This window comes from Lepisosteus oculatus, chromosome 20 (genome assembly GCF_040954835.1).
Source record: "Lepisosteus oculatus isolate fLepOcu1 chromosome 20, fLepOcu1.hap2, whole genome shotgun sequence".
NCBI lineage: Eukaryota > Metazoa > Chordata > Actinopteri > Semionotiformes > Lepisosteidae > Lepisosteus > Lepisosteus oculatus.
The window spans coordinates 4,812,986-4,827,556 of NC_090715.1; the positions used below are offsets into that span (position 1 = coordinate 4,812,986).

At 44.0% G+C, this 14,571-nt stretch overlaps 1 protein-coding gene across 3 annotated transcripts; it reads right to left on the bottom strand.

Moving 5' to 3' along the window:
- Positions 1-36: 36 nt before the first annotated feature.
- On the bottom strand, positions 37-14,542 carry slc7a6 (solute carrier family 7 member 6). Of its 3 annotated transcripts, none has more exons than XR_011182810.1 (12): positions 14,342-14,542; positions 13,881-13,967; positions 10,423-10,981; positions 8,283-8,408; positions 7,735-7,879; positions 7,050-7,173; positions 6,788-6,891; positions 5,141-5,237; positions 3,416-3,565; positions 3,063-3,246; positions 1,707-2,525; positions 37-593 (listed from the first exon to the last, which is right to left on the bottom strand). XR_011182810.1 is itself a non-coding variant. In XM_015368672.2 (12 exons), the coding sequence occupies exons 4-12, from the start codon at positions 10,946-10,948 to the stop codon at positions 2,458-2,460; spliced, it is 1,524 nt and encodes a 507-aa protein (XP_015224158.2). In that variant the 5' UTR covers positions 10,949-10,981; positions 13,692-13,768; positions 13,881-13,967; positions 14,342-14,542; the 3' UTR covers positions 37-2,457. The 3 variants fall into 3 exon arrangements, 2 of the variants coding, with proteins under 2 accessions (XP_015224158.2, XP_015224157.2); XM_015368672.2 differs by adding an exon at positions 13,692-13,768 and having other exon boundaries at positions 37-2,525; XM_015368671.2 differs by having other exon boundaries at positions 37-2,525.
- Between the last annotated feature and the right edge of the window lie 29 nt (positions 14,543-14,571).

The following is a 14,571-nucleotide window of genomic DNA, read 5'->3' on the forward strand; positions in this document are numbered from 1 at the left end:
CTGGTCATTGTAAAAGACAGGTTGTCACACGACCGATCTGCGTAAATGATATATTTTTAAAAACACTCTTAGTAGATACAGTATTCATTTACATAATTCATTCATAATTTGACAACATCATCAAAATTGCATAACCCGTAAAAAGGAAGTGACTTTCAGTGTTTTATGAACAACATCCACAGTGCTGTCCTCTTGGCGATTTGGAATAAAACGGGAACCTAGAAAGTTGTACTAAAAAGAAATAATACCACAGTCGGTTCTGCAGGAATTTGGAATAAATGTAACAGACGTGCAAAAGTAATCCAATTAATGAAAAGTCAATTGAAAATGCAAAAGTTTCCACTACTCTACTCAGGAAACCAATATCGTTGGGGTGCGTCTTAGCATTTCTCCAACACAGTCCCTCCCGGCCATGATGCTGAAACTTATATCCCAGCTTCTTTCGAGAACCACAGGTCAGTTAGCTACTTGCAAACAAACACACTCGTTGGGCAGAATGGCCTCCTTTGTCACCTGTTTGAGTTCTTATGACGTCAGAAAAGTTCAGCCAAACTGCAAAGGTGAGGACTTGTTCCAGCACGTAGGGCACCATACTGAGGATACAGAAACTAAGAATAGCATTTCTGCCGACAAGGCACTAAGCCCACCTCATACAAAACCACAACACCACCTGACAGATACAACCACGCTCAAAGTAGAAGCTACATCACTAACATATAAACGTCACATGCAGAAGGATGTGACGGCACTTTTTCAATGCATGTTAACCTTTCCTCCCATGTTCCAGGTACTTTTACAAAATGTTTTTCAACAATGATAATATACTTTGAACAAACATTGGTACAACTCACTCTCCCATCCAGGACCTGTTCAATTTCACTAAAGCAGTGTGCATCCACATAGGTTTGGGACAGTATCTTGTTAAAGGCATTAAGTTATAGAATATATAACTGTACAGTGATAGCAAAACAATAAGAAAAAGTGCACTGCACGTAGATATCCCTCATATTTGTAAAGGGGGAAAATTCTCCAGTGACTAATTCGTTCTAACACTTAGACAAACACTTTAGCCAACAGTTCAGGTGGGTAGCTCTGTCAGCATGCGTAGTCTGCAAAGAAACAAGCAATAGGTTTATTCCATGCTGAAAAGAGGAGAGAAAACACAACATTTTGGCTGTGAAGCATTCTTCAGCACACCTGAAGAAGGCTTTGCAGCCGAAACGTGTCTTCTCTCTTCTCTATTCAGCATGGAATAAACCTATTACTTGTTCGTTTGCAGACTTTAGCCAACAGGTGACTAATGTAAGAAAAGAACAAGTTAAATTCTATGATATTGTTTCAGGGCTTGAAGGGCGTGTTTCAAGAAAGTAATTTTAATACCAGCCACCCAGTTCCCATACCCAATCAGAAGCATAGCAACTCTACACAGCATAAAGACAATCAGAGAGAGAATCAGACAGCTGGGATAACGTGATGTGAGCTTGAAGCCTATCAGGCGTTCACAACTGAGACAAGACACAGACTAGGCACCTGTGAGCACACATCTGTGGCAGCTTTCCATCTGAATTTAAATCACATTACACAGAATAGCTTATTTTTTCTTAGTGTTTTGGTAGTGCTGGATTTAGATTGGATTTGTATTGAATGTACAGGCTTTGGTCTATATCTGACTCTCCTCTCTGCATCCACCACCGACTGGTGCTTACCACATTGTGGCATTGTCACGCGGCCTCAGTCCACCAGAAGAGCTCCAGAGGCCGATCGGCCTCCTCACATCTACATCTAGCCTTTCTGGTGGTCAGAATCAGCAAGCCTTTAGCTTGCCAAGTGGGGAAACAAAGAGCTTGGACAGTTAGGTCAACTGGAAAACCAGCTGGGCTCCACAGGGGCCGCAGCGATTCCAGAGGAATGATCAGCGCAAGGTCCTCTGTGAATTTCTCTTCTCTTCACTGGTCTTTTCAGATTGGAAAAACCAAGTTAAGCCAGTGTGAGTCAAACAGAAGTGTGTTCTCCGCTCCCACATCACCGTGCAGCAGAGTGGGTGCTGGGGCAGAGTGGACACTGGACACTGGAATGTTGGACGCTACCTGAAATGCTGTCCCATGGCTTGGCCCCCAGGTGACCAGGTGACCAGGTACCAGTACAGCTCTGCCACTTGCTACAAGAAAAAAGTAATACTTGGTGCTTAGACAATGCTACCTCATTGTAAACTATCAGGCCTGGAGGCCTTGGGGCATGAGCAGCTAAAAAGATAAAAAGAGAGAGGTTCTCAGTAGTTCAAGTCAAAGGCTCCTGCAGCAGATGAGTTGAATGATGGTCTACAAGTTTCACAGTTGTCTTCGCTGCATTGCCCAGGAGCAAGAGGCGCTGATCAGTGTGGTCCGTGTCCTGACAGCTAGCCTGTTCAGGATCGTTCCCACACCTGTGGGTGCCAGGATCAGGTCCACAGGTCTGGCGCTACTCGCTGAGGTCCATCTCCGTCAGCACACAGAAACAAGTGAACTGGGTGAAGCACGTCAGGGCTCCTGTTCAAGCAGAAATAGGGGAAAAATGTAACAGATGTCAAATCACTCTCTAAACCTCCAGTAATACCTTTAAGATAATTATACTTCTATAATCTTAGAAAAAGGTAAGATTACAGTAATATTCAAGACCTGGATTAACTCCACAAAACCTCAATACACCTGTCAAGCTGCCCAAAATAATAACAGACACAAAAGAAATGGGACATCCTGGAGATTCTTACAAGGGGTAAGATAGTGTGGTCTGCTCAGAATAACCTGCTGTCATAAGGTGACGTGCACCTCGACAGTGAGCCTGGTCACCTGCAAGATGCAGAGGGCTCATAGAGCAGGCGGGGAAACTACTGGAGAAGCGTCTGGGATCCACTTCATTTTGCCGAGGATTTTCCTATTAAAACCCCTCGCAGCCGCTTGAGAAGCTCTCAAGCCACAGCCAACCTCTTAACCGATGGGGAGGAATGCTGGGAAGGCTGGTGGTAAGGTGGGAGTCGTAGTATCGGCAAGATTCCACACGAAGGGCAGGGCAGCAGTGTCACTCACGCAGCAGCTTGGTGATGAAGGGTGGCCGCTTGGACTCGGGCAAGTGGACCCCCAGGAAGTAGACCGGCACCCCAGTCAGGGTGATGGCAATGCCAATGAAGGAACTGACGGTGTTGCTGTACAGGGGCACCGCCACCAGGAACACAGTGCACAGGCAGTACACGATAGGAAACAGCAGACTCAGCTGTGCAGACACAGAGAAAGATGGAGAAACAGAAAATAGGCTAACGTGCTTTCCTGGAAGTAATCTGCATTAAAAATACAGCAGAATAGATGTAATTTACTGCAGAGACTGGATTGCCTGCCCCTCACCCTTTTATGTTTCTAAATGAACAGCCTTAGTCGTTTCTCACCTTGAGTGGTCTGGGCCTGTCAGGCTCCTTCCAGCGCAGGTAGATCTGTCCAGTAATAGACAGCCCCACGAAGAACCAGTTACTGAAGCTGTAGTAGTTGATCAGTTGGAACACATCTTCCACAGCCAAGTATACTAACGTCATGGCACACTATCAGACCAAGTACAGGACATTATCACAGACATGCATTGTCATCTTCATACCACTAGAGGGAGACAAGCCCCGCTAGCTGCAGAAGGCGCAAATTAGGACCTTAATCACTCTCATCTTTTCCAATCCACTGAAATAAAGTCTATGGCATAACGTAATGTGGGCTTGAAGCATAACAGGTGTAATATCACTGTATACACTGCCATTTTCAACCTAGGGCACACTCAATGCTGTACGTTTGCAGTGAAAAAGTTATTATTATTATTTAGCAAAACTGTCTATTCAAAGCTGATTATTTTCCTGTTCTATGTTGAGTCTAACTAAATTTCTCATATAGTTCCAATATTATTTACAAAACTGTATTGTAAACTTAAACTTTTTTTATAACTTCAGTCCGTTGTACACAAATGCACACAGGGGACAATTAGCTGATACCAATATTCCTAGACAATATGTCATGGATCGTTGGAGGAAAACAGATTACTTAGTACATATCCACACAGCCTAGAAGAGAACATGCAAGCTCCACACAGCACTGCTGCCTCACGGCTCTTGAGTTTAAACCCTGGCTTGGGCACATTCTATCTGCCACTTTGCTCATGATACAATAATTACATGACATTATAATATAATAATTGCTATAGAAATAAATGTTAAATACCACATTTATATTTTCTTATAAAAAACACTAAGCACTCATTTTCAACAATAAATTTGGTTGGCACCACAGAGAATGATATAAAAACAATAATTATATATGCTGTAGAGCACAAATGTAAAAAATATCAATTTTAGTCTATTTCAAAATCACAAAGTATGCCATTATTTTGTTGTGTTTTAAATTTTTATTGTTTATAATAATATCAAATCTATTTCTTTTGGATGCCAATTAGCTCCAGTCTCCAAGAGCAGTTTCGTTAATGGACCCATGTCTTTACTGCACTGGCTGTTTGGGTAAAACTAGAAGAATGAAAGGACCTTACTGGAACCCAGAGCTCAACCCACGTCTGCAGAGCGAAGCAAACGTCAAAGCGAACAGAAATGAATTCTGGGGTGTGTCATATTGGTGCCAGAGGTGGCATCAGAAGAGACATCACACTCATAACTGGCTTGTGGTGGACACGTATTCATAGCGAAGTCACTTTTTGATGTCTGCTGCTCCTCTTGCTGTGCAGCAGAACCCACCAAACCTTGGATTGGTCACCCACCAAGAAGAAGGTGGGGCTATGCCATCGTGAGACAGGTTAACCTGATCTACTGATGATGTGTTTTTGCTATAGTAACCCCGCCCAGTATGCAAAGCACCTCATGGTTCAGAAATTCAGAGTTTATCCTTGGCTGAGGGTCCAATGGTGCAAAACTATCATCTGTGGGGTTACGCCTGGCCCCCCTCAATCAGAATCACCCCCTAACAGGTGAGCGAGCTGTGGCAAGGTACGAGTGTAGCAGCACCTTTTGGAACCTGGCATTCTTTACTAGCACTCAATGGCTTAGGAGACCCATTAAGAAGTTTCATTAGAACACTTGACTCTTTTCTTTTTCATTAAAATTACTTAGTAAGTACAAATGACTTGCGTTGAAAAGCAGCGCTGGCACAGGTGTAAAGCGCTTCACATGGATCATGGACAGAGCGTCTGGCAGGTGGCCTTCACGGGACCCCACGAAAAACAGCCTGTGGACAGACAGCAGGGCAACAGTGGGGGGTAATGAGCTGTCAAGGAAGTCCAGGAAGTCCAGGACAGCCTGAAAGCTTCTCTTTGTTCCGTGTTATTTCAGGAAACTTGGCTGTGCGGCTGCAGAGAGGTCATGAAAACAAAGGCTTTCAGTCACAGCGACACACCTGCTCCCACCATCACCCTGGCAGCAGTTTACCTGGAGGTGTGGTGGAGCAAGAAGCATAGTGAACAGTCTGTACTTCAGCCATGGCAGAGCACAGCCCGGATCACCGTCCCTAAACTACTGACCAGATACCCCGATAACCGCGGGGGCTGTATTAACCACTGTGCTTACAGATAGATAGGCAAAGCAACAACTGTTGCACATCATGCGCGTCATGTTTCTTACTCCTGCATCTGAAAGTGCACAAGCACAGCTACAGGTGAGAAGGAGTCATTCAGGTTTATTTAACTCATTTGTTTAGCGAGTAGCTAAAGTCAGCCGCTTCTTGAAAGAAGCCAGGATACCAGCTTCGGCGGCATGGTTGGGTAGGTTGTTCCTCTCTCCCATCACCCTTATTGTAAAAAAACCCAACAAATTCCTGTTGACTGTTTAAAGTACACTCCCATTTAGCACATAAAGAAAACACCCAGACAGGGTAGCATTCTGCCTTGGTGCAAAGCTTACAGAAATACTACTATATATATCAAATATATTATCTATTATATAGAATATATATATTATTTTTTTTATCACTTTCTTCCAGATATTCTTTCCAGCAGTGTTAGAGAAAAATAGAAAGATAAAATCCATTGCATTTACAGGTTGTTTGTCCAAGGGCTTCCTTCTTAAAATTAATAAGAAATTTGGGGAAATTCTTAATAAGAAGGTACAGTACGTGTAATCTCACATAGTAATCTGCACATGCTACATAAATAATACATAGATGTGTAAAGTAAAACTTACAAAGGTAGCAACTATAATAAACTGTTAAAGTAACAAAGTACACATATACATAAAAGAGCTGCATTAACTTGTGAGCTACAAAAAAGAATTAAAAGTTAATTGCACACTAAGAAGTAAAGTTTGTTACCTTTGTGTGGGAAATTATAGCTCTACTTGTTTCTATATATAATATTAAATTGTACTGTTTAATACACAGATCTGACACTATACTGCAGTGGGCGCTGTCTTTCGGATGAGACATTAAAACCGAGGACCTGACTCTCAGTGGTCCCCAGGCGTGTTATCCCGAGTTATCCCGGTGTCTGGGCCAAATTCCCCCCCTTGGCCTTTACCGTGGCCTCCAGATTGTGCCCATGTTTGATTGGCCTGCACTGGCCCCGAGATGGACCGGCGCCCTGTCCAGGATGTACCCTGCATTGCGCTTTTTGCTTGCCAGGTAGGCTCCAGCTTCCCGCAGCACCGTATGGTATAAAGCAGTTTGGCAAATGACACGACAATACACAGATCTGCTTAATTGGAATTACAGGTTATGTGAAGCTTGAGATCTGCATGTGAGAGAGAGGTGGGCAGGCAGGGCAGCACATGGCTGGGTGCTTGTACCTGGAGGCCGCGATGATGGAGGCATTTAAACCCCCATAGCAGGACAGAGCCACTGCAAAAGGGATGGTCCAGCTCATCACTCCCAGTGTGCGATCAGCAAAGGTCTGCAGAAACAACGCAACAGGTGGGTTATCTTCTGGCTCTGGGTGCAGTCCTGTGTTGACTAAAGAAATACAGAAATAAGAACAGGCAGGGATCTACTATGAGCTTCTGGCTTGGGACCTGCATGATTCTTACAGTAGAATCCCGACCCCCCACTTACCACAGCAACGGCATCGCTGGCGAGGATGGCGTTCATGTCCAGCACAGCATAGTACGCAACGTTAGTCAGGATATAAATAACCATCACTATTGGCAAAGAGATGGCGATGGCCAAGGGGAGGTTCCTGCAGATCAAGACAGAGAGCCATATTGACACAGAGTCCAGCAACAGAGGTGGTGTGTGCTCTGCATGCCAGAAACACTGGAGCCCTGTGGAGCCCAGGACAATAGGACAAGATTACTAATAACGTCCTGTGGTATACAGTACCATGGTGAATAACAGTAGAAGGGTAGTCAATCACAGTAAAGCAGGTACTGTGAGAAGATGATAAATGTAAGAAGTCTGGAGAGAGAAGCTTAAGAACCATCATTCTCTGATATTTTGAGAATATGAAATAAATCTAGAATATCAATATGGAATTATTATCTAGAGTTCAAAGACCGTGTCTCTATCAGGATCAGCGGGAATCAGACAGAACTAAGCACATTCCTTGAGCATTGCTTTCCTCAATTAGTAGATGCCTATGCATGAAAAAATGGAAAAAGCTAAGGACGGAGCCCTACATTGCTGAAGAAAAGCTGTTAAAGTGCTCATGTTGTCACTGGCCTATCCGTGAATAACTTCTCCAACACTCCTGGAACATTATGGGCACTGATGGAATCCCTCCCTCCACAGCAGAGCTCACCTCTCTGGATTCCTGATCTCCTCGGTGACATAGTTCAGGGTGTCCCAGCCGGAGTAGGAAAAAAGGGCCGAGTAGAGAGCTAGAGTGAGGTCTCCCGCGTTCCAAGAGGAGCCTTCAAAGGCAGACTCAAAGTGCAACGTGGAGCCTAACCAGAGGACACGTGGCGACAGCTTTAGTTGTGCATCAAATGAGTCAGTTTTACAGCTGCAAGCCTGGAATCACAAGCGCCATGTTAAAATGCTTAATCAATGTATCAGCTCATGGCAGGACATGACAGACGTACTGTCAATTAATCCTGTAGAAAGCTTTGCCAACAAGCTATGCATAGCCATTCAATGTCTCCTTTTATGAGATGACTTATACTCAATTATTTTGTAAATTCTAAATGAAAGATATGGAAGTTTGCAAACACATTCAGTGAACGGAAAACTGAAAAAGAATCAGGATGCCAGGAGAGAAAAGTTAGCTCACGTGAGACATTGCAGGAGGTTGACAGTACACCAGCAGTCCTGAAACCAGGCCACTGAAGGCCTCAGTCCAGCTCTTACCCTGGCACAGCTTGACAAGTCCAGTGATGATGATGACGATCAAGGCCAGGACTTTGGCATAGGTGAAGACGTCCTGGACTCTGGTGCCCCACTTCACGTAGGCCGAGTTGACGAAGGTAAGGAGACCTGCAGAGACCCAAGTGGTGAAGTTAAGACTGAAAAAACTCCATGACTCATCAAGCCAGAATAGAATGATAAAACCACTGAGTCTTGTGTGTCACAAGTTCCATGCTCCTACTGAATGCAAAAAGCAAACAAGGTAAAGGCAAAGTCTGGAGATCATTATATGACAGGCTCTTACTCATGTGATTAATGAACAGCCCTATCACCTAAAGACTTAGAACAATCTCACTGTGACCAATCAAGCAGGCGAACTGTTAAACGAATCAATTTCAAAATCTTTTGGGATGAAATACTTTAGTACCCTTCAGACTTCTAGAACCAGGGTTCTGTTCATCGAACAGATCTCATTCTTACTTCAGCAATAACACACAGGTGTTGCCACTCTTTAGAAACAGGTGACCTAACTAGGCTGGGGCTCTCCAGGACCAGGGTTGGGCAGCCCCTGCTCAGAATAGGGGCCCAACCCTGGTCCATCCAGCCCAGTCACAGAACTGAGTCAGCAGTGTCGAAACCAGGTCCTAAGAGACCTGGAGTTAAAAAGTAACCTTCTGATGCATAGGTCAGGGTTAGAGTTAGAGCCCTCACATTCCTATTGTAAAGCTATATCAGACTTTGTTCCAGCCCCAAAGCTAAACTAAAAAATGTTGCTCCTGTACATTAATGAAAGAGATCCATGTGAAGATGAGCAGTGGTGCTGGTAACAGCAAGAGCACACCAGGGACAATGTCAATGTGTCCCCAGCGGGGGAGACAGACTATGGATTGGCATCATTTCGGGCTGTTTGAGGGTATGAAACCGAGTTGTACAGGAACACAAAAACACTAAAAAGTAGAAAATGACAGCACTAATGTGTTGAGACAGGCCTAAAGCTCTGTCCTGGCCCTCATGGGCCACACTGCCTTACTGCTTAAACACCCTTAATTGAGGTGTTGTGACTGTACTCCCAAACACATGCAGTTTTTAAGTTCCTGATGACTATTTTCAGTCCAGTTTTACATTCTCTCACACTTTTTTAAGTTGGAAACAATTCGAACAATCAAACTACTTAAACATTTCCAGTTTAAATTGCGGTTCACAAACAAGAGCGTACACATAGTTGATCCACAATGTACCTTAGTACAGTACTTTTGAAACATTTTGCTGGCAGGTACAGTATGTGCACGTGTTTACCCAGCTCCAGCAGTTCTACAAGGACAGACGATTCCAGCAGATTGATACTGCTGCTCTGGAACAGTCTCTGGAAGAGTAACCGGATGAGTTCCAAGTTTTAAAAATATATTCGGCTCTGATGGGCTGAAGGAACAAAGACTATTTAGTCTTGAACAGAGAGGATTACAAGGGGACTTGTATTCAAAATCCTCAAGGGCACTGACTTCAGAAACGTGGCAGTGCTTTTTAAACTGAGAAGAGGAGGCACTTCTTTACCCAAAAGGTTGTGGGAGTATGGAACAAGCAATCCAGCCATGTTGTTGAAGACGACCCCCCGGCCTTTTCTCCAAGAAACATCTGCATAAGACCCCTTTGATCAATTAGCTATGAACTTCCAAACTGCCCAACAGGCTGTAACCTTTCATTCATGTCTACCCTTTCCTAAATTCTTAGAAGGAGAAGTCCCAATGAAGGTGGGCAGTAGGCTGAGCACAACAAGTAGGCCTTGCAGGGAACCCCAAAACAACCCATGAGAACTGGCAACCCTAAGTACAACCTGTAAGTGTGATGCAGACTCAATGACCCAGAATTACTACACAGTATACTACACAATGCTTTTTCTATTTCTCAGGCAAAATGAATGCGTTCACTTAAAGTCATTTTTCCCATAGGGGCAAACGCGATGTATGTGGCCGCAGGTCCACTACACTTTCACAGATTGAAATGTCTATTAACACCCGTTTCGATAAATCGGTGCAACAGAAATAAATCTGAAGCTGTACGCAGACGGACTCTCTTGAATGGCATGTCATGGAAATCGCTGCTTTGCTGGGGTTTGTGTTTGGCATGAAGAGGAGAGGAGACTCACAGATGCAGGCAGCTGCAAGGAGGCAGGAGGCAGAGTAGGGCGCCTCGCAGGAGGGGAACAGCGGCTGCACCAGGTAGTTGGCGAAGGTGATGGCAATGATGGCCTGGCTGCAGGGCTCGATGATGAGGAGGGAGGTCCACAGGCGGATGAAGGCGACGAAGCCCCCGAAGGACTCCAGGATGTAGGCGTAGCTGGCGCCGGACTTCTTGATGGTGGTCCCCAGCTCGGCGTAGCACAAGGCCCCCACCACGGAGAACACCCCCGCGACCACCCAGATCACCAGGGACAGCCCGTAGGAGGCGCTGTGGAGCAGTACCCCCTTGGGGGAGACGAAGATCCCCGAGCCGATCATGTTGCCCACAATGAAGCTGATCCCGTTGAGCAGGGAGATCTCCTTCTTCAGCTGCAGGTTCTCCTGGCCACCCTGGGGCCGCTCCCTCTCCTCCTCCTCGCTCCTCACGGGGCTCCACTGCCCCGGCGCGGCTCGGCTGCCGTTCCCCTGGCCGCTGCTCTCTCTGGAGGCCATCGGTATGGCCTGGCCTCCTCTGGCAAGGTCGGCCTGCGAAGAGGAGGGAGAGGACAGGAAAGCCAGGCTCAGCCCCAGGCCAAGACTAGCAACACACGGGGCACAAAAACACATCATGAAACAAACGCTTTTGCCCAACACCAAGACAACCTGTAATCATACGACTCCAGGAGCAAGCGTGTTGAGTGTGAAAGTATTTTGTTTTTGTCTCAAGAAATAAAATGCCATCCTGCTAATAAGTAACTCCACTGCACCTTTCAGCTGATGAGCGCTTTCAGGTTGCTTAACCCTTTAACTGACACTCATTGGCGCAGAATGCAGAGAAAATAACTGTAGCCTTCTTCAGCTGGAGCTTCGATGAGAAAACTTTGAGAAAATAAGGAATTCATATTTTCCCATAAAAGACCGCACCCTACATTCTGCATCTCACTAACCCTCCTGAGCAGACAAACAAAGGCCATGGATTAATGAAGTGATTTGCACCCTAATTTTGTGGGATATGTTTTTATTTTAAGCAATACATAAAAAATGGCATTCAGAATGTTTTTCATTCAGACCCTGCTGCACACTATTACCATGATATTCCCACGCCCTGTGTGGAAGCACAGTCTGTTTGCAGTGTTTCCTGATGTCCCCTGTGGACATTCTAATTGAGACGACTGGAACACATCCAGACTGAGACAGTCACTCATCTTCCAGGAAACGTCATTGGGATTTTTGTTCTTGCCTTTGGCAGTATTACGGTATTTTTGTCTGCTGGGCATTGTCACTGCAAACAGCTCTATTAAAAGTGATTTTCGCCATCTTCTGCATTCCACGATACTGGCTTTGCTCAGAAGTAACCGTATGAAATTTGTGTTTACTTGCAGAGAGCTTAAATGGGTTTTCTAGTATTTTTCTTATTTTGAACTTATTTGTGTGACCTTCACTGATCTTAAACACTGTCAATGATTCATTATCTCCCCTAAGTAAAAGATACATTTGAGTGAGTCTCCCACTGGAGTCTCCAAGTCTGTGGTCTAAGTGAATAAATAAACTTGCTTGCGTCTGACATGTTCCATTCAGCAGAATTCCAGCCTTACAGCATGAACCTCAGAGCTTAGGGCTTCACTTCTTGTGGGAGGTACTATGAGTCGTGCCCAAAAATAAGGATGTTTTGGTCCACATTTACCTCAGCTGGGCTCCTGTCACACATATAAAAGTATAACGGTGGCAATTAAGCCCATCCAACCCATTTGATAAAAAAAACGATGTTCATTTTTAAAATTTCCCTTTCCCCCCAAAAAAAAATAATAATAGTGGAAATAAAACTTTTACAATTCATTGCACAAATAAATCACACAACTCAGAACGATAAAGAATTAAGCAACAATGGTATTTGCATTTGTGTATTTACGACATATCATTTGCGTTTCGAAGATTTGGTAGACACCCCTGTAGCTTCAGGGGAGGTTCGTTTAATGCGGTGTTTTTGCTTTGTCCCAAGCCTTGAAATGGCTCACCGGTTTGCTCTTACCTGCATTAGTTGTCTCTAAGAGGAGCTCTGCCCTGCCTTAGCAACACCTTTTAATCACCACAGTGACCCAAATGTTTCATCACACCCCTAACAACAATTACCACGTAATTAAAACACTTCGTTAACTGTGAGAGGAAAAAGGGAAGGGGAGAGGGGGATATCTTTGTTCGGAAAATACAGACTTTACCGATTCCCCTTTGTAATCAAGTAATCAATCACAGCCAGGACTGCTCACAAGCAAACAGTACCTCGTGACAACGCCTCGGTCCTACACACACACACACTTTACCACCAGAAACAGGTGAGAAAAGTAATGCTGAACAAATTTTACAGTAAAATGACTGCACTTTTCCACTCATCCACAGACACCCAAAGCCACAACTACCTTAAAAATGTCTTCGGCCAGCTTTGGCGTGTATTGTATGTGGTCACTATGAAGCTGTCATGTGTATGCAAGATAAAAGTCCCGCATGTTTTTAAAATATGTTACTGAAGAGATTGAATTAATCGTTTTAAGGTTATTTTCAAAATTCGGAAATACCCTAACAGTATATAAAACCGTACTCTCTTTACAATTAATTTTTGTATTTTTTAGTACGACTGAAATTGAAATATCTTAAAGCATTTTACAGCATGCATGTTTCCATTCTTGTGACCGGTGCGGTGCTGTATTTCTGTTGGCGAATGCATAGCTTCTCAGCCAGTCGCACGGACAGTTACATTGGACAGGTGACGTTTGCACGCGAGACGGTCGCCTTGAGGGTATGCTTGAAAACTATTACATGGCAATTACTGCTCGTGTCCTGGGATAAAAATAATTTTCGACAAGTCTAAACTAGCAGTCAGCAAACCCCCTCCCCCCACCTAGAGCAAATCGAGCAACAAACATCAGCTGTGTTTAAAGCACTCATTGTCTCTTGAAAAATGTGCATGAGACGGTCATAATGATAATATTAGTTAAAATACAAAGTTACAATTCAAGTGAATAAACATTAGTCCTTATTGCTTTTTGAATGTTTTTTTTCGTCAGTATGCAGTATGCATTTTATCGGCTTAAAAAAAGATCCAGCTGTATACGGACAAAACGTCAAAACACAAACATAATCGCCAACAAAATTTAGAAAAGCATCCTGCAAGACAAAGCAAAATCCTTCCTCATTCCTGCTGCGAAAGCTCACACCTGTATCATCTTTCTGTTAGACAGAAAATGTCATAAGTAATTCTTACCGTAAAAACAGAAATAACAACGTAATGTTTTTATCTATTATTCGCTTCCCATCAGTGAGCCAGTAGAGGCTTTCCGGCTGTCATTTGTAAAAAAAAAATAAAAGAAACGTCGTTATGACAGAAGTAAAGAATTGCGCTCCCATCATCCCAGACATAGCATTAAACATTTTTTTTTGTTAAAAGTCTTACCTCTAAGTGTTGACTTCTTGTTTGGGAGCTAAACTTCCAGGCAACAGCTCTAATCCATCATTTCAATGCTGAGCTCCAATGCTGCTTCTATAGAAATTGAAAAGCCCAATGCAGTCACGTGACACCGGCAATAGGCGCACACACAGAGGCTACCCCCTTATCACGTGAACTACAATTCTTCAAAAACACTTTTTTTCCTTAAGAAAACCCTCTGCTCAGTTTATTCGAGTTGAATGGGACTGTGTGACGACCGTTTTGCAAAGGAGGTCTGAGCGCTACCATCCTAATACCTCGTATCATAAAAGACAGGAAAACCCTTATTGTAAAGGCTGTAAATATTTTTTTTAAAAAATAATTACGATTTGGGGATCCCTTAAGGTAAACCGCAAGGGTGGGTTCTGTGCTGTAACTACAGTATGTATCCAGTAATACTGCTGTGTGCTGTGTGTGCTAAGTCTTACCTTCATTGATCTTTACAACAGTTCCCTCGGTTTTTCCAACCGTGTGCGACTTTCGAAACTGTGTTATGAATTACACACATCAGTAAGACGTAGTAAAACAAATGGCTCTCCAAGAAAAGCTAATCGATGCTTCCTGCCCCGAAAGCTGCTCCAATACCCTCGTACAAATAGTACTATCAGCTACCGCCGGCAGTTATAATTGACTAAACACAGGGTACTATATATCTCGG

Coding starts and splice junctions, on each gene's coding strand:
- slc7a6 (XM_015368671.2), bottom strand. CDS start 10,948: ATGGCCTCCAGAGAGAGCAGCGGCCAGGGGAACGGCAGCCGAGCCGCG. Junction 8,409..10,422: donor CCTTGCAGCTGCCTGCATCT/GTGAGTCTCCTC, acceptor GGGTCTCTGCAG/GTCTCCTTACCTTCGTCAAC. Junction 5,238..6,787: donor TCCATCATCGCGGCCTCCAG/GTACAAGCACCC, acceptor GTCTGTCCACAG/GCTGTTTTTCGTGGGGTCCC.